We start from the raw sequence: 18,873 nt of genomic DNA, 5'->3' as shown, positions 1-18,873 counted from the left end.
ATAGACTCCTCCTAATCAAAGTGTCTCTTGATATTGAGTAGCTCTTTTCTTTCTGCTGACACCAGCACACAGTGCATCCAGGTTGAACGACTGGTGGCGCTGGCAGTAGTTAATTGGTCATTTAACAAGCTGAGAGATCAGCTCGACTGACCTTAACCAAACAGATACTCCTAAAAAAAGGCCTCTTTACAGAACTCTACCAGGGTCACAAGTTGGAAGACAGCCGGGATCTGGCAGAGTCTAACTCTGGAAGGCTGACAATCGAATCTTTTTTGGGCACTCCAGAGTCTGGAGGTCCTGATCCAGCAGCTGCTGCTACTGCCCCCATTCCAGCAGGTCCACCAGGAGGAGGTGTGGAGGCAAAGGCCACTCTCTGCTGGGCTCCTGCCGATCTCCCCACCCCTGAGGGTCCTGGTAAGCTGTGGTGAGGGGGCTGTGGGGGGCCAATGGAGGAGTTGGAGGTACGAGTGGAGGGTGGAGGGCTTGGGGCTGCAGATGCAGCTTGTGGTGTTCCATCCTGGGGGAGTGAAGGCTGGGAGGCAGACAGGGCCCGGGTGTCGTGGCTCAAGCTGCTTGTATGAAGGGAGTGAGTGCTCTTGTGTGAGGCAGGCCTCTGCTGGGTCTGTGTGGGACTGGGTGCATGATGCTGCACAAGTGACAACTGAGAGCCAGAGGGTCCTACACTCGCCATGTACTGGAAAGTTCGTCCTGAAGCTGTGAGTGGGCTTTGGACGGGAGGGCTGGAAATTGCAGATCCAAATGCCCCGCCAAAGGTCTGGGGGGGTTGAGACTGAAGAGGGGACATAGAGACTGGACTGGACAAGTTCTGCATAACCTGGAACCTTCGCACCATACGAGGAGACTGCAAAGTCCCTGGACCCACCAAAGGACTTGCCATCTGAGGGCAGAAACTCATGGCCACAGCTTGCTGCAATGTAGCAATTGCAGAGCCTGCCTGGGGTTGACCTGGGGGAGCAAAGATGCCACCAATGGAGGGGGTCATAGACATGGCCCGTGGCCGCTGGAGGTCTACCAGTTTCACCATCTCACGGTCATACTTTACGATCTCCTGGATCATCTCGTTCTCTTGGTTATTGAAGACCCCAGAGTTGAGATCATGTTGAACCTTGTGCATCAGGATGGAGTTCTTTTTACCTACGGAAAGTATGAAAATGTAAGCTAATCAGTGAGTACAAAGTTAAAGGATAGAGGCATGAAAGAGAGAAGACACTGCTGAGAGGACAAATATAAGCTGAACAAAGCAAAAAAGAAAAAAAGCAACCAAACAACAGAAGATGACAACAAATAAAAAAAACAAAAAGAGTAATTTATGGTTTAGAAAGAGAGAACTATTAGATATTGTACGTGATGTCCTTCACACCAGGAACATCCTCTAACAGAACAAGCCCTGAGGAAAATGGTAGTGTCATCCTGTACTCTCATCTATTGTTACAGCGTCCTGTTTCATTGTGAGAGAACAGAGCATCTAATATGGATGATTATTTCGATATTCATATTCTTGAAACATTTTGGGGGTTTTTTGCCCACTAGGTTTATTTCAGAGAAAATCATTTTTTAAATTATATTAAAAACGCTGCAACATTATGTACTTTGATAATGATAAATGTATTTATAGTTTTTAAAGGTAAGGTGTATGTTTGATGCATTAATGTACCCAAAGGCTCTAATCCAATAAACATACTTGAAGAAAATTTCTCAAATTTATCTGCTATCATTTTGACAGTTCTGCTATGAAAGTTTCTTTGGATTTTTCCTTGTTTTCTTTCTTTTTTTTTTGTTTTTTACCTATGCGGTCCAAACGGTCAATGGCAACAGTCTCAAAGGCTCGTCTCATCATGGGATACTCCTCTAGCACCTCATTGAAGTGGTCGACGGACAGAGAGTAGAGTCGACAATAAGTTTCCGCTCGCACGCTGGCCGTGCGCCGACCTCTTGTTAATAAACAGATCTCTGAAACAGAAGGAAAGAGCTTGAATCAAATGTACAAATGACATCGCCTGGAAAATTATATGGTGGCTAAAAACTATTCCCCACCTCCAAAATAAGAGCCATCAGACAGTTTCATTGCGAGGGTGCCTTTGGTAATGACGCTGCATACTCCATGTTGGATGAAGTACATTTTCTTGCCAATGGTGCCTTCCCTTATAATGTAGTCTTGTGGTTGGAATACCTCAAAACGCAGCTTGGTCAACATAGCGGTCACAAAGTTTGGCTCTGCATTGGCAAATAGTGGCATCGAGGCCACCAGCTTGCGACAATTGAAGTTGACAATTTCCTAAGAAAAGGTGTTTAGTGCAAAAAAAAAGCAGAATGAAATATGTATTAAGATGTGTGTCCATCTGCCTGCATTAATATAAGAACAGTTGAGTAAGTTTAGTGCAGGGGTGTCCAGCTCTGGTACTCGAGGGCCACAATCCTGCAGATTTTCCTGTTTTCCTGTTCCAACACACCTGACTCAAGTTAAGCAGTCACTGTGCAGAACTTGATTAGCTGTTGGATCAATATAATATCTGGTTTATATTATATTGATCCAATGTGTGTTGGGACAGGGATACATTGAAAACCTGCAGGACATCAGCCCTCAAGAATCGACTTTTTACACCCCTGGTTTAGAGTAAATGGTCATTTGGTAAACATGAAGCTAAACAGCAAAAGAAACCATAGTCTGAACAAATACATCCTAATCACACAAAATGCATCTTCATTGTGTAACATGCGTGCTTTGTGAGATGTGTTTGTTGTGTTTTTCTCACCTCTCTGAGAGGCTCACTGAGCTCTCCCAGGATGCTCTCCTCATCAAACATCTTGCCCTGATATCTGTGCTCATAATAATCATGGATTTTCTGTCGGAAGTCAGCAGGCAGCTTGTGGAAGGACATATACTGCTCCACTTGTTTGTACTAAAAGAAAGGGATGGACAGAGATGATGTTCTGTTATTGCAGTGCATTATACAGTAAAAGCTGTTTTTATTGATCCTCTCTCAGCTTCATGCATTAAGACGCCTCACCAGCAACAGAAGATGCAGAATTATTTTAGCTAAGATGCCTTTTGCATTTTGGAAGTGCTTTGGATTCCTTGCGTGTGTGTGTGTGTGTGTTTGAGTATGAAAGAGAGATACAGAGTGAGAGAGAGAGACAGCGAGAGACAAAGTGAGAGAGAAAGAGAGAGGGAGAGAGAGAGAGAGAGAGAGATGGCTTCACTGAGTTGTCTGTTTGGGGCTGATTTTCTTCCTGCCAAAACAAGGCTAAAAGTAGCAAATAACTTATTCAGTTATCAAGTATTATCCATATATTAAGTCTATTTTACCTTTTAAGGCCTAAAACCCACTGAAAAACCAAACCTGTGGACTGTATGACATGCTCTCAAATGGCAATGAACTTAAGCACTGTTTAATTTGAGTGAATCCCAAATTCCTTGTCCTATTGTTGGAACTTAAAAAAACTCCAGGCAGCAGCTTGGAACTACAGGCAAGATTCACTTGTACACATAGAACAACATGTGCATATTACACAAAACAAATAGCTGATTAACACGTTGCTAAGGTGACGCCCTAACTGAAGTGATACAAAAGTGGACAAAATCATTATTATTATTATCATTATTTTCCATCTTATCTAGGGGTACCATCTGATTTGTCCGGGCCTGTTTCACAAGTTTATTTTTTTATTTAAGTCTGTTGAAAAACTTCTTGAAAATCAATGTCAGACTTTCATTGGTTAAATTTTAATGAATTTTTATTTGTTATTACTTCAATGTGATTCAAGTTATTTCTGTGACCATTGTGAGTTTTTTTTTCATTGACCGAAGGGTATCAATGATTTTCTACACATCTGCTTAACAATGATTTTACTTGCCAAACTCTGTGAGCATATACACTAAAATAATGCACGCCAGTTGGCATTAGAATTATCACTGACCATGATATAAAGAGGAATAGAGTCAATAAACCAGAATAATAAAAAACTGTAGAAAATAGTCAGTTTGGCTGCCAGAATCTGTCATAAGTGAAGGCGAGGAAGGATAGACCACAGGGGTATGAAAGTAAAGAATGTCCTCTTAAAAATACATTTCAAATTAATTTAAACTTTAAAAGAATGTGATAAAATCTTAAAATCTCTTCTGAAATGGAAACAGTGAAGGGATGCTATAAGAAGTTATGCACTTTAGATTTTTGTTATAAATATCTGAGTGATGTTAGTCTTTTTATTTTTATTTAAGTTTTTAAGGGTTAAATTGTGTTTCACGCAGTATTTTTCATGTAACCATGTCACAAGACTACCTAGGTCTCTGCACTTCTGGAGGGGTTTTGTTTTTTTTATCTAAGGCTGTGTCCGAATGTCCACACTATTCTCTAACCCCTCATTTAAGGCTACACTACGTAGCAAACTACATAGTGCTATGTTTGTAGTTGATAATTCGGACACGGAGCTGGCTATTTTCTCCTTATCGCAGATCACGTGACGACCGACAATCCAAACCAGTGAATAAAAAAAAGGATTTTCCTATATTGTATTTTATTCTTTCTTTGATGCATATTTATTCAACAAATAAGGATATAGAATGAATTATCTATAGTTTTGTCTTCACCTGCATTGACCTCCATGTCATCTGCGCCACTTTGAGCTTCTGCACATATAGACCACAATGCATTGTGGTCTATATTGACCCGTCTGGTGACCATTAATGCTCCCTACTTTTCAAGATGCATTGTCATTAGTTTTGAGCGCACTACTTTTTTCTCTCTGGACATTTGGACATCCCTAAAAAATGGCGTGAGCACTATATAGGGCACTATGTAGGGAATAGGGCACACATTCGGAAACAGCCTGAATGTTCACTCAAGACAAAACTGTAACTAGAAAATATGAACATGGTGAAATGATGCAACCCTATGTTACCCACGTTTCTTCTGTAATGGAGATCTTTCTTCACGCCAGAGGGTGGTTTATGGGACACAGATGTCTTACAGCAGAATTCCTATTAAAGCTCAATGAATGGAATTCACGCAACACATTGTGAAATGCAAAGTCACCCCAAGTCTTTAACCATTCCTCCCACAGGATACATACACACAGACAAGCAGATTTTTCTCTATACATCACTGTGAGAGGACATGACAGAGTATGTTTTAGGGTTGTCCTTGCCTGGAGACTTGGGGTATCTTATCATCACAGGGCCACTCTGTAGAGACATAAAATCACTTCACTGACATCTCATAAGTCAGATGACTGTATTCAACTATGAACAACTACCACTTTTACTGCAAGTATATTCCTCTACATCATGCAGCTCATTGACACAGTAAAAACTGCTGCACAGCTGAAATGAACACTCTTGCCCTTTTATTAGTGCTGTTTAAACCATAATCAATGCTTGATCAATATAAAGTGATTGGTTGTGGAGATGTGCTAATTACAATGCATCCAAAGCAAGCACAAAACTACATGGCAAGGCAACAGGTAGGGGTGTCATAAAGGTCAGTTATTGAGAGGAAGATATTTTTTTTCTCAACAGTTCTTGTCAGACGGTGAGTACTTAAGATCAACTCAAATGGAAAGCCCCACAAGACCACAACTCAACCCAGAGCCCATAAAGCTGTCCAAAACACAATTTTGAGAGTTTTGTAGTTTGGTACGTGCTGTTTTCTCACAACTCTCTGAGCCTAAGGAAGTTATCATCCACACCAGTTAGATCCAAGTAGCTCTAAACAATCAGCAGCATGAATCAAAGAAACAGTCCCTGACAATGATTTCAATCGGCTTGCGTCAGAGTAGCAAATCCCACAAATGCAAGATCCCAGCTTCACTTGTGCTGTAGACATCATTGTGTCAGTGGATGTGTCTTGCCAGGGGCCCTGAGAAAAACAATGAGGCCCACCTGCTCAAACACAGTTACAAGCTCTGGGTGCTCAAAAGGAACATATAAAGCCCTACAGAGAAAATGGCTTATTATCAGTAACCGTCTGCCAGATCCTCTGCTTCGTAAAGCAAGCACATTTTGGCAAACAAACATTTCAGGTTGTCCTCAGATGAATGCATGTGCACACAGACAGATTCATTGTTTTACATTCTTGCTATACAGAGCAATGAAATCTGTACTTTATGCTCTCTGACATCATGACAACAGCATAGTAACATTACAAGAACCCAAGTCAAGCTCCTAGTCAAAGGGCAGATAGTTTAGTTATAAAACCGCAAGTTAACTAATAAAACTATGTATGAGTACTTTAACTGAGAGAGAAATTGCATAATATATGATCAATTATAATGTTATTTAAGACAATATGCTGTATTCTTATATTCTAACAGTGTACTGCAAGAGTATAAAAACGCACAAACACCCTGTATGACTGGCTTTAACATATTGTAGGTAAACATGATACATTTATTTTTCTATATGTTTTCATGTATTCATTGTTCATATGTTCCTCAAGATGGTGTGGATTTCAGTCGATTTTAGTCGTCCACTGATGAACAGCTACTGTTTGTCTGAATAATCCTAAGGAGTTAAAGGAAAGGGAACAAGGGAAAAATGAACTTCTTGGTTCTTGAATAGATTTCATCTTTTTTATTCAAGATAATCTTCAGCTTTGGCCACCTGGAATAGCTTCAGGCTTTATTTTCATTGTAGTAATGACCCACAAGAGTTTAATTCCCATTCCTACAACTGGGATATGAAACCACATTTGGCATTTATGTGATTTAAAGAAGTCCTCTTAATTAATTTGCTGATTAAGAAAAAATATAATAAAAAAGTTTTATTATTCAAACAGTCCACAAGCAGTTGACATGATACTTGTAAACAACATGAGGTTGTCTGTGGTAGAAGCTCATCTCATTCAGAACATTTACATGATGCCAAATAAAAATCAGATTATTGTGTTACTATTTAAAGATTGATGTGACTGAGTTTGTATTTATTCACAATTCTCAATATTGCTCAAATAATGTATCACAATCTACTTTCTGATTTGATTTGATTTGATTTGATTTGATTTGAATTGAATTGAATTGAATTGAATTGAATTGAATTGAATTGAATTGAATTGAATTACATATGCATGCATGTGCTCTACTGGACCCACAGTGGCCACCAGCTTGAAGCTAACTAAAGAAAAAGCTGGGATAAAGAAGCCAACAGAATAACCTCAGGGGACGATGATAACAAAAAGTAAAGCATTCAATGTTTAAAATCTGCCTCCAGCTAAATTTAAAATTTCGTGGCAGTTGCTTTGGTCTGTGATGTAATAAGTCAACCAGACAAAGTTCAACACTGAGAAGCTTAAAGGAGGCACATCACCACCAATCATAACTGCCCTCCTTGTGCTTTTATGCTGGAATATGGAAACTTATTTAAGTTGAATACCTTCACTGATCAATTAACATGGCTTAACTTAACCTTGAATGTAAATGTATTTATTTACATTACATTTACTTTATTTTCAATTCCACTTGACTAGACTGCAGTGCCGCAATTATAACAATAACAATAATAATAATAACAATAATACTAATAATAATAATAATAATAATAATAATCATCATCATCATCATCAGCATCAGCATCATCACCGTCATCATCATCATCAGCAGCATTAGCATAAAAAACACTATAATGTCACCTCTCTAAAGTTGCAGCAGACACAGTTTGTGCAAAGAGGAAGTTGGCAGACCATGAGCGCAGATTGTTCTGCAGTGGAAGTGGGGAAATAAACCTTTCAACCTGCACAGAAATACAACTCCATGTTTCTGCTGTCTGAGAATGTTTCCTTTATTGACGTATAATAAACAAGTCAAACATAAAGCAAACATTGAAATAAAGTGTCCATGTGAAGGAAAAGACAACCTTGTGCAGCTCCTTTTCATGGAGCTGTGTAGCACAAAGTCTCACCTGCATATGTAACATTGCTTCCTGACATCTGCAGATGGACAGCAGCCTGAAGAAGTGACCCTGTGTCACACCTCTTTACCCGACATGTCAACACTAACTGAAGCTGCTTTGCCTGAGATGAGAAAAATGCGGCTGAGGGGATTTCTGCCAGAGAAGGGAAACCTCGCACAGGTAGAGATGCAGCATCCAAGCAGATACAAAGCCAATTCCTGTGACTCATGACTCAGCTAAGTCTGAATTAATGAGGCAACTAAAGCCCGACTGGACTTAAATGGCGACTTTTAATGACTTGACTTTCAGTGCCATGTCACAGTATTGATCATCACTAGGTGACCCTGAAAAACTAGAGGGGAGGGAGCACACATTTAGTCAGTGCGTCACAGCTTTCAGAGAGGACTGATAAACTCCCAAATTACAGTAAAAGTTTGATTTTTTTCTTTGTTCTATTTTGTTTTGATGCAGTGCATGTGTCATTCAAACACCCCACTGACATTTTGTTATCTAACTCTAGGTAAATTCAATCAATGAAAAATAGGAAAGAATTCTGTCTTTGATTATGATTACTTTTCATATTTTAAACCAGCCATCAGCTTTTTTTTACTATTCCTCTCCTCTCCTCTCCTCTCCTCTCCTCTCCTCTCCTCTCCTCTCCTCTCCTCTCCTCTCCTCTCCTCTCCTCTCCTCTCCTCTCCTCTCCTCTCCTCTCCACAGGAAGTTCTAATTTGGGTTCACTCCAAACAACCGTGTGGATGTATAATTTATTCTCTTCATTCCCTGCTAAATCGCCTGATTACAATATGAAGCACATTCACCAGAAGAAAGGAATATCAGATAGTGGTAAATCAGAGCCTGTCATGTCTGTCTTCAATTCAGAGATGTGTACAGAGAAACAACACACTGCGACGTCTCACACACTACAGAGTCTCATTAAATGAAATGAAGCTTCTAAGGAAATGCAGGAAATCTTATGGCTCATTCAAACAGAGTGACAACCAGAGGAGACTGGGTGATAAGGATTTGTTCATAATGTACAATGCTTCTTTTTTTTTTTTTTTTAACCCGGCAGAAGTGAAAAGGTAGTTTTTGTTGCAGATATCGGCCACTGTCTTTGCAAAGTCAGCCTGCTTCTGGGTAATTGGAGCGATCAGTGACAAGCAGTGTGACTAAAAAAAGGCTGTTGTTGATGGTAGCAGAACAAAGAGGGGGAGGTGGAGGAGGAGAAAACAATGTTGAATACCTTTCCTGTGGCGTATCATCACAAAGAGCACAGACTACTGTGTGTTCTCTTTCTTGCTGACTGAGCTTGGTGCCTGCAACTGCAGCTGCAGAGAGCTGATTCAGTGTAAAACCCTGAAAGGCCATTAGGAGGTGATTATCGACGCAACAGGTGAACCTGTAGAGTAGACTAGTCTTTCTGTTGCGCATTATGAAAACTGAACTGCTGAAGCTAATGGGCATTTGAATTAAATCCTTTTACCAAAAAAAGCTTAAATTAAAACAATTACTGTTTGTACACTGTTTGTACTAACAAAACAGTGACGAAATATACTGATTGTTTATGTTTTTTCAAGTTTTCTAAAATTTTAACTGTTATGTTGTACAAGAAAAAGTCTAAATAAATAAACATTTTAATTTTCTCCTTTAATATTTTGACATTTCACAATAGAAAAAGTGCATGTTTGAATGAAAGAGAATGATAGCAGAGTGCTAAATGTTGTCCATAAGGTGTTCTTCTCTTCAAGATAAGCTGATGTGAAAAAAAAAAATGTTTGAAAACCTTCCAGCTAATAAAATCAGATCACTGCAAAGAAATAACCACATCATGGATTGGGACCACACGAAAGTCTTTGGATCGGAACAACAAGTTGAGGGGCTGGATTAAGGAGACTTTAGAAATCATGAGGCGAGCAAAGGACACCATCAACTGCAACAAGGGTGCATTCATGCTGTTCCACACTCTCTCCTGCAAAGACCACTGGGTAGCAAGAGGCATGATCCATTGGGTCAGATTGCCTAGTGGTCCACACCTCTAGAAATCCACCAGGGTTCCTCCACCAGCAGATAAGGAGACATCACAACAGACATTGGATGATGTTTCTGAGGAAGACTGAAGTGACAGTTGAAAGATGCATAAAACTAGCTTCTTTCTAAAAAATACTATTTGTCTGATTAAAAGAGAAACCATATCTAAAAGTCAGAGTTGGCATAATGAATTTTATTCCACGACCAGCAAATAATAGTCGTTCAACAAACTACACTGATCAGCTCTCCAAATCATGAGCTGAGTGTCTATAAAAGCAGCAAGACCAAGATAGGTGCAAATATACTTTCAAATTACTGCATGAGAAATTCAACAAGAAAAATCATAAAACCATGAAAGAACACTTAAAGGTTTGTCCTAGATTAAACAGTGCGTGCAGCAGAGTTTGTCTTTCTTTGCAGCTTATGTCTGAAGTTATTTTAATGTTGCACATGAATGTGATGCTAAAATTACAACTTCAGTTGTTTCTTTGAACTCTTCTTTTGGGATGAATGATTGTACAATTTACATGTTTGATAGGAAAAAGATTTTGATGCAAAGACTTTATTTCATTTTGAGTTTTCTAAAATCAACACATGATAGCAATTATACATGCCAGCTGGAAAGTATTCCTTGTATGCACATCTAATGTTTGGTTGCAGGCCCCTTAACTAATTGCACAATGACCTCCACTTTAGTGATTCTGGTTTCTGACAGAATTATGGGTTAAAATTATGAATATTAGTTGTTGTTTTTTTTTTAATCCAGACATTACTTTTGTGCTCAGCTCATATATTTTGGAAAATGCAGAGTTTAGTATTTTGAAGGAAAATTTTTTTTTTAAAGACTTCATATAACCCAGCTAACAAACTAAAGCTTTAACTTTGACAGCTTCCCCTTTAATTACAAGGATGTTCTCCCTATCAAGAGTATTTAAGTGCTTAACACTTCAAGACTGAGGAACAACTAAGAATAAATCCCACTTCTTTTGCACTGCAGTCACATAACTAGCTGAGCCATACATGGTTTTACAAAACTGGTTTCACATATTTATGTTGGTCTTCTTACAACTTATGTACATCTACAAACTTCCAATGTTCCCCTCAACAGACGATGAAGTGAACTTCCCTGAAACCAGTTTCTTTTTAAACCTCAAACCCTTGGCCAAGCAATGAATTTTTACAGACCCCAGTAAAGTCCCTCTAACAGGCTATTAGAGGGACTTCTGTTGAGAACTTTGCAATGGCAACCAGAAGTGAACAACCTGGTGCATTACCAGTTCACTAAAAAAAAAAAGTCTGCTTAATCGTATCGATATTTATCATTATATAATCAGCTGCATTGTCTGGTCAGGATCATAGTCCAGGTAGAGTACCTGACAGCTCTTTGTCCAGGTCCCTTTATTTATTTATTTATTTATTTATTTATTTATTTATTTATTTATTCATTCATTCATTCATTCATTCATTCATTCATTCATTCATTCATTCTGGAGGAAAGTATTCTGGATTGGGCAGTAGCTTTTCAGTCTGAAGTGACATGAACATTGTGTTTCCAGTTTGTGGAAACCTCTGGTTCAATGGCTTCCTGTTTGTTCCTGATTCTTAGATCTAGTTTAGTTTGACTCCTCTGTAGTTTTATTTGAAAAGTTACTACACTTAAGATTACCTGATTTTCACTTGACTGCATGAAAGCAGTAATGGACAAGGACTGTTTAGGCAAAAATACATGAAAGATCTGTTGGACCATGAATATTATTTGTTCTTAATTGTGTATTTTCTGGTGAGGTTTCCTGTTGTAGTTTGTAGTCTTCCTTGTTTTGTTCACTTGTGTCTTTTTTTCTTGTTTAGCCTTTGTTCCTGTCCATTAGCTTCAGCTGGACTCATTAGTTGATTCATCACACCTGTGTCTTGTTTGGTTTGCCTATATTTATACCCCTTGGTTTCTGTTCCCATTGCTGGGCCATTGTGTGTTTGCTTCCTGTGTCAAGGTTGTTTTTGTTTTGGTTGTTGTTGTTTTTGCACTCTTCTTTTTTCTCCTTCTCTTCTTAGAATAAATGTCTAGATTCTGCAACTCTGGCTCCCGTTTAGGCCCACATCTCCACCACAACTGTGACAGTTTTCTAATTGTTTTACCAAAAATTCAGCCTCAGTCTTTAATTTCAGCCTCTCCAAAAGTGGCTCTAGTGAGCTCTACTGAGACTGGGTTGTTTCTCTGTCTGAACTTTCTAAGTTGCTCATGAACAGTGCCTGTCCTCTCTACACCCCTCTAGAGGAAATATGCAGCTTTTGCTAGCACCTGTTCAATGATTTTAGAAGGCATTCTCAACTAGATGGCGGCGGGGGGCAAGTCACTGGCAGGGTGAATGCTTATTTCCCAATGTGAGCTCACAAAGGGAAACATCTCAGACTCACTGTCAAACTGTAGTCATTCAATACTGGATGAGAAGAGCCAGGATGGTTGCCAACATATGCCAAACCAGCAGTATGATGTGCTTCTCACAAGTCATTATTACATAATATCGCCAATATTTCTAACTTATGTAAAACCATCTAAGCTACAAAAGGTAGAAATTGTTTCTAATAGCTCAGCTTCAGAGAGAGAGCGTATACAAAACTGTGTCTCACCAGTGACATAGATTACAAGTCATCCTTTCTGGGATTACAAAGCTCCACCAGTTGAATTCTCCACTAACCACCTTCACTTGTTCAAATGCACACACTCAGCTTGGACTGAGATCATTTCTGCTTTACTGTGGTTTGTTTTCCATGCTGCATTCACTTTTAATCTGAATAACAAGGAATTGCTTCTTTGTATGTAGGCCTGCTTGCCCTTTCTTATATGTCACTGTTACTCTACATAAATAACTCATAGGTCTCTGCACCAAAGCCATGTGGCCATATTCTCTCTAAATTCAACCTGACATTACTTCTGGGCTGAAATGGAAACCTCCACACAATGCTAGCTCCATCAACACTGGGACTGTAACAGACTGCCAGCAGCCTTGTTTTGCTAACACCCTCCAAATGGTAAAAATGTCACTTACAGTCCTATCTGGAGGCATGGCAAATCCTCCCAGCAGCATCAGCCACAGTGGCATGGCTGGCACTTCTTTGCTCTCTGCATTTTTTTTTCTTTTTGTAAAACGCACGTATTCAGCTAAAATACTAATCCCCAGATAAAAAGGAAATCTGACAACTGGCCATAAAAAGACCTCTGGGAAACGCACTTTATTTCCTGAAGCAAAAAGAAAAATCTGATGAGATGAGATCATGTTTAAAAAACGTTGAAATGCATAAGAATGCATATTAAGCATTTTGAACCCGCTTCTGATGTCACAGCATCAATGTTTCTCACTCCTCAGTTTATCCTTAAACTGAACAGAAACAAGCTATTTGAAGATTAAACTGGCTTATGGAAGTAATCAGAGCACTTGAATTTTTCTTACTTTTCTCTATTGCCACTGCTCAGACTGTACAATGTCACAAGATATTTAAATCTGATGGCAAAGGGCATCTCCATAAGGAAATGAAAAGGGGGTAAGTAACCGTCCCTGTCAGAAGCAGCTCGTCCATTTAGGCAAACATCACTGGGGAATTAAAAAAAAAAAACAGCGGTCATCTCACTTGCCTTTTAACTCCTATTATCCAGGACAAATACTAAAGATAAATGCTCCAGTTAGCAATTCATATGCTGAATTTTTAACCTCTAAACCATATATTTGCATGCTTTTTTGTAAACCGTAGGAGTTCCACTCAATGGTAGAATCAGAAAAAAACACTAAACTCTCATATGAAACACAAAGCATTCAAACATCCAGGGCTCAGTCTCCCACAGGTTTCCCCTCCCCCTCACTTTGCTCCCTGTAGCAGCCGGGTTGCAGTATCACTGCACCTTTCAAGGACACCACCACCAGGAAGGATAGAGAGACAGAAAGAGAAGAAAACAAAGGGAAATCTAGATCAGAAGGTGAGAACAGAAGGGAAATAAAAAAAGGATATAAAGCAGTGAAACAGACGGACCTGCTTAAGAGGTAGAGGTGAAGAGAGGGAGGGGGTGATATCATGCAAACTGGGAATGGTTAAAGATAGTGCAGGTAGAGTGAGACCCACTGAGTGAGTTATTGGGAAGAGACAGAGAGAAAGGCAGCCATGGTTGCTTACGTCACCTTCAGGATGACATTGGCAGGACATGCTGGTCTGCTGCCTCATCAATTCTACCGCTGCCCAAGGGGACATCATATTGTGCACACGCACACAAAAGCGCAGATACACACACGCATACGCCCAGCCCCTGGCAACGTGGCTCTACCTGGCCGAACACACCCGCAGCTTCTGATTGGCTGCTGACAGCCAGCAGCACTCCCCCTGCTCCCCAGTCAGCAAGACTCTGCTTGGAAACAGAGTGGCTGAGCTGCTTCCACCACAGGCCACTACTGCAGCACCGATCTGCTCTGCTCCGAACCTTATCTTGGTTTTAAGAGACTTATAACTATCCACATACATACAACCTCATGACAATCCATGTAAATAAGTGGTTGAGAGCAATGGTGTGCCATGGCTATACAGTCATATCCCAAACATATAGTTCTGGTATTAGCTGATGCTACACTGTGTCACTGCACCACAGCTTATTTTACTAATTCTGCTTCATAAAATCCCTTCATCGGCAGCAAATATTATAAAACACTACACCAGTAAAACAAGAATGCAAAAAAAAAAAAAAAGGTGTTGTGTGCAGGGTCCAAAATTAACACCTGTCAACAACTTCATGAGGTTAAATCCAGAGTTTGGAAGATTATTAAACGGGTCCCCAACCAGGAGGGCAGTAAATAATTGCAGGTAATAACACATATTATGCAATAATAATCACGGTGATGTATTGTTAATGTGAATAAAATTAAATTAAAACTGCTTGTGTATATTTGATACATCCTAAGCCTAAATTAAGAAGTTGAACTTTAGTTTATCAATATATATACTTATGGACTTTTATTCATTTAGTATAATAGTGTCTGTGTCTGTTATTAAACTTTGTTCAGGGAGATTATTTCTAGTTCTTGCGTCAATGCAACAGTTTAAAAGGTAAATGACAGAAAAGACTTGGGTAACAGATAAAAACTATGAATATGTCAGTGCTTTTTTTTCCTTTTTTACAAAACAAAGAAAATGACTGGAGCATTATACAAAATTATACAATAATAATCTGAATTTGCTGCATCCAATTTGTTTAATAAACAAATCGGTTGCTTGGAAAACTGCAGATACCATAAAACCTGTAGCTTTGATCCAATAAATCCTTAACAAAGAATTAAGAACCCCCTATTGATCACCAGTTTTTACATTTTACACTTCACTGTTTTCATGTATTAAACAATAGAGATGTATGTATTGGAAAGTGTAGATTACTTTAGCTGCATCTGAATAAAGACATGCTGCCTTTTGCGTTGTTTCCTGTCTTTATACTAAGCTGAGTATCAAGCTAGTTGCACCATTTTTCTCCTTTTGTTTGTACAACAATTGAAGGGATAAGCATCCTTCAACTTAATGGAATTTTGTAAAACCTTTTCAGATAGTTATTTTGGTTCTGAATAAGGAAATATATTCAAGCATTGCATCATTTAATGTGGGATTTGTCATGATAAGGGTCTACGTGAGAAACCCTTCGCCTTCTTTAGATAAATCAGTGCAAAGGTGAAAGGTTTGTGTAACTGCCTTTTTCTTTTTTCAGCTGTAAAGTTTTTCATATCTAATCTTTTCATCTCACTGTTGGGAGCTAAGTGAAAAGTGAATTTTTCAAATGTCAATCTTCCTCTCAGGGGATCTGGGGTGGGGATCATGAAAGCATTGAGGACATGAGCCAGGATTGTTTCCTCACCTTTTCTTGATACTGTCGTCTGGAGGAGTCCAGGGACTGGATCAGAGCTGTTGCATGGCCAATGAAAACAGCATAGCAGGTAGCTCCTACAATCATACTCAGCATTGTTAGCCAGATGTCTGACAGACTCTCTGGGGCCTGTCGGCCATAACCGATGCACAGCATGTGGCTCATTGCCTTGAAAACGGCGAAGGAGTAGAGCTCTGACCAGGTATCATTCTGTTGAAAGAGAAGAAGAGGAATAAGTAAACAGAAGCATAAAGACAACAATGTAACATTGATAGGGATGTCTCAGTGGAAGGTAGTGATAGAAAGTTAGTAGCTAGAATAAAGCTTTGGGGACAGTCAGGTCATGAAATAGCTCTCATACAAATGAGAACGTGAGGGACTTTGTTGCATTAGTAGGAAAGCGGGAGGAAGTGGAAACAACATCAGGGGAATCCTCTGAGGCCTAATCAGTGAAGCAGAGATGGTTTGGAAATTATTTCCTCAGAGAGGAGTGATAGTGAGAGGTCATTAAATATGCCCTTTCATAGCTGCGTGAGTAGAAATCTACTAGAGGCGGTGACAGCCATGCAGCGTTCACTGGACTGCCTTGGTGGAGGCTCGTGAAGAGGGAAACCTCCTTTTGTAACTTACAAAGAGCCAACAATAATATTGTTTAATGACACTGGGAACATGTGATGATGCAGAATACTTTACTTAATGTACATTTAGAGGTGGAATACACCTCTGCCCTTTTCAGGGTGTACCCTGCATTTTCGCCCAATGATTGCTGGGTTGGGTTCCTGCTTCCCCACGACCCTCAATCGGACTAAGCGGTTTGGAAAATGAATGAATGAATGAATGAATGAATGCACCTCTGCATGAAAGGTCTATATTGACAGGACAAAAAAATTAGCAAAGTTTAAACTTCTTTTGTTTTTCTCTTAGTCTCTCTAAAGCACTAAATGGTAGCTTTGAATAGTTTAATCTTAACAGAAGATTGATGCGATGCATGTGTAGAAAACAAAATTAAGGAAATATATTTGTTTTCTTGAAATACATCTGTTTTCGCTGCCTGGCTGTGCATGGTAAAAACAACTTGTTAATAACTCCTTGGAGCCTGCTTGAGCACAAAAACATTCACACATGAACACACATACACACACATAGCCTTATATACATCCAATAGATATTAACAAAGAGCCCACAAACTGCACCAAGACAGCAAAATAAATCAACAAATCCAAATTTAAGTTTGTGAAAATGCACTTTTTGGTGTCTCCATGTGTTTAGATTACCGTACCATACCACATTTATTTATAAAGCACTTTTAAAACAACAATGTGGCTGACCAAAGGGCTGTACAGTTAAAAAAAATTAAATTTAAAAATTTAAATATAATAACACCAAAAGACAAAAACAGGCATACACACTCACACTAACTTTTAGAGACAATTTCTATTTTGCCAAATCAACATAATATGCATGTTTGTGGAATGTGGGAGGAAGCTGGAGCATCCAACAGAACTCATATATACACAGAAAAAGCATGAACTTTCTGTGAGGTACAACAAATTGCACCTCCTCCTAATACTTTTTGTTAATGCTTTGACAGACAATCTAATAAATAAAACACTCATAAGTGTGTAAGGAAAGAATCAGAAGTTTCTCAGAGGAGAACTTGTCCACAGTACATGGATCTATTATCCAAGTAACAGAGTATTATAGGACAGTTGAGTGATAGAAGGGCCTTTGCATATGAGTGGAAGAGAATCAAGACTCCCAAAATAAATATAGCTCCACCAAGTGGGCTGAGACTAAATAGTGTATGTGAAAACAGACAGAGAAACAGTGGAGTGAAACAGATTGAATAATAGATGAATGATGAGCACTTTAACTCTGAAATAGCATAGGAGAGAGAGCAGGAGCAACTCCATATCATCCAGAGTCTCAACTGTTCTCCTCAGGGATTTCAGTTTAGGAACAATCCTTTGCTTTGTTGGTTACCAACATCTCCATTAGCAGCAGATGTTTGAACTTGGCTTATAATGCAGGGTCTTTGTCCTGCAGCAAGCTAAAGCGTGTCTTTTATGCTCTGCGGCAACCTTGCTCTGCCATGATGCTTTACAAAATTTACCTGTCAAAGAGAACAATATTTCTAAGTAGGTCACATTACAGCTTAACCTAATGCATTACATGGCAACCCATCCAGTAGTTCTATCGATATTTAGCTCAGAACCACAAATTTTAAACTATATTGTTGGGACTAGTTGAAAACTTTCAAGATGACAAAAATAAATAAGATTCATCACCTGAAGTATTAATTTCTGTGCATGACTATGATTAAAATTAATCTATCCATATTTACGTGACATTTTTGGAACTTTGCTTTTCCTAGTAGAAAAAAATTCCTTCCAGTCTTGTATTGATGTGTTCTACCTCCACATCTTTACCTCACGTAAGCATAGATCTACGAATATGCAGATTTATTCCAGGATCTATCTGCACCATCTGCTCATGTTTATTTTGCTCTAATACTATAAAACTACTGTACTGATTAACACTGAAGTCGTTCTGACACATGTTCGAAGCAGAAACTGAATCTAAATAAAATCAACAAATCTGTTATTCATAAGAGAAATGTATTGCAGTCAGTGTTTTTGAGACTATTGTTTCTGTGTGGTTGTTGCTGCAATGCAGTTGCAAGGTGAAAGTGCTCATCCATGGTGCTAACAACCTATTACACTGAAGATATGCGGTGTAGCACACTGACAGCATGGCCAAGATAGCAAGGTTAAACACTTGCAAAGCATCTTTGTTTGGCAATCAGCTCAATTTTTAAAGAAACAAAGTGGTAAATAGAGCCAAACAACATTGTCATACCACACCATGATCAACACTAAAACTAACTAAAAGGAGGCAATGGACAAAGCCATTGAATAACCAGGAACAGAAGGAATGACAAAGACAGACTGAAACAACGGAAAGCGGAGGTATGACTGATAAGCTGTGCAATCAAAGATACTTCATAAAAATAATCAGTACATGTCACAAAATGTCTGTGCTGGCAAGGTTAAAC

At 39.1% G+C, this 18,873-nt stretch overlaps 1 protein-coding gene across 1 annotated transcript in view; it reads right to left on the bottom strand.

Annotated features, from left to right (window-relative positions):
- Positions 1 to 205: 205 nt before the first annotated feature.
- The window catches only part of LOC306758807 (potassium/sodium hyperpolarization-activated cyclic nucleotide-gated channel 2), a gene marked incomplete at both ends in the record, with an annotated part of 31,071 nt that continues 12,403 nt past the window's right edge, over positions 206 to 18,873 (bottom strand). The window contains 5 exons of the mRNA XM_079244209.1: positions 206 to 1,155; positions 1,807 to 1,971; positions 2,056 to 2,296; positions 2,775 to 2,921; positions 15,810 to 16,028. Coding sequence (XP_079100335.1) covers positions 206 to 1,155; positions 1,807 to 1,971; positions 2,056 to 2,296; positions 2,775 to 2,921; positions 15,810 to 16,028 — 1,722 coding nt within the window. The remainder of the gene's footprint in view (positions 1,156 to 1,806; positions 1,972 to 2,055; positions 2,297 to 2,774; positions 2,922 to 15,809; positions 16,029 to 18,873) is intronic.

Source organism: Telmatherina bonti (genome assembly GCF_933228915.1).
Source record: "Telmatherina bonti genome assembly, chromosome: 7".
Classification (NCBI taxonomy): domain Eukaryota; kingdom Metazoa; phylum Chordata; class Actinopteri; order Atheriniformes; family Telmatherinidae; genus Telmatherina; species Telmatherina bonti.
This window is presented reverse-complemented; position numbering and strand designations above follow the sequence as displayed.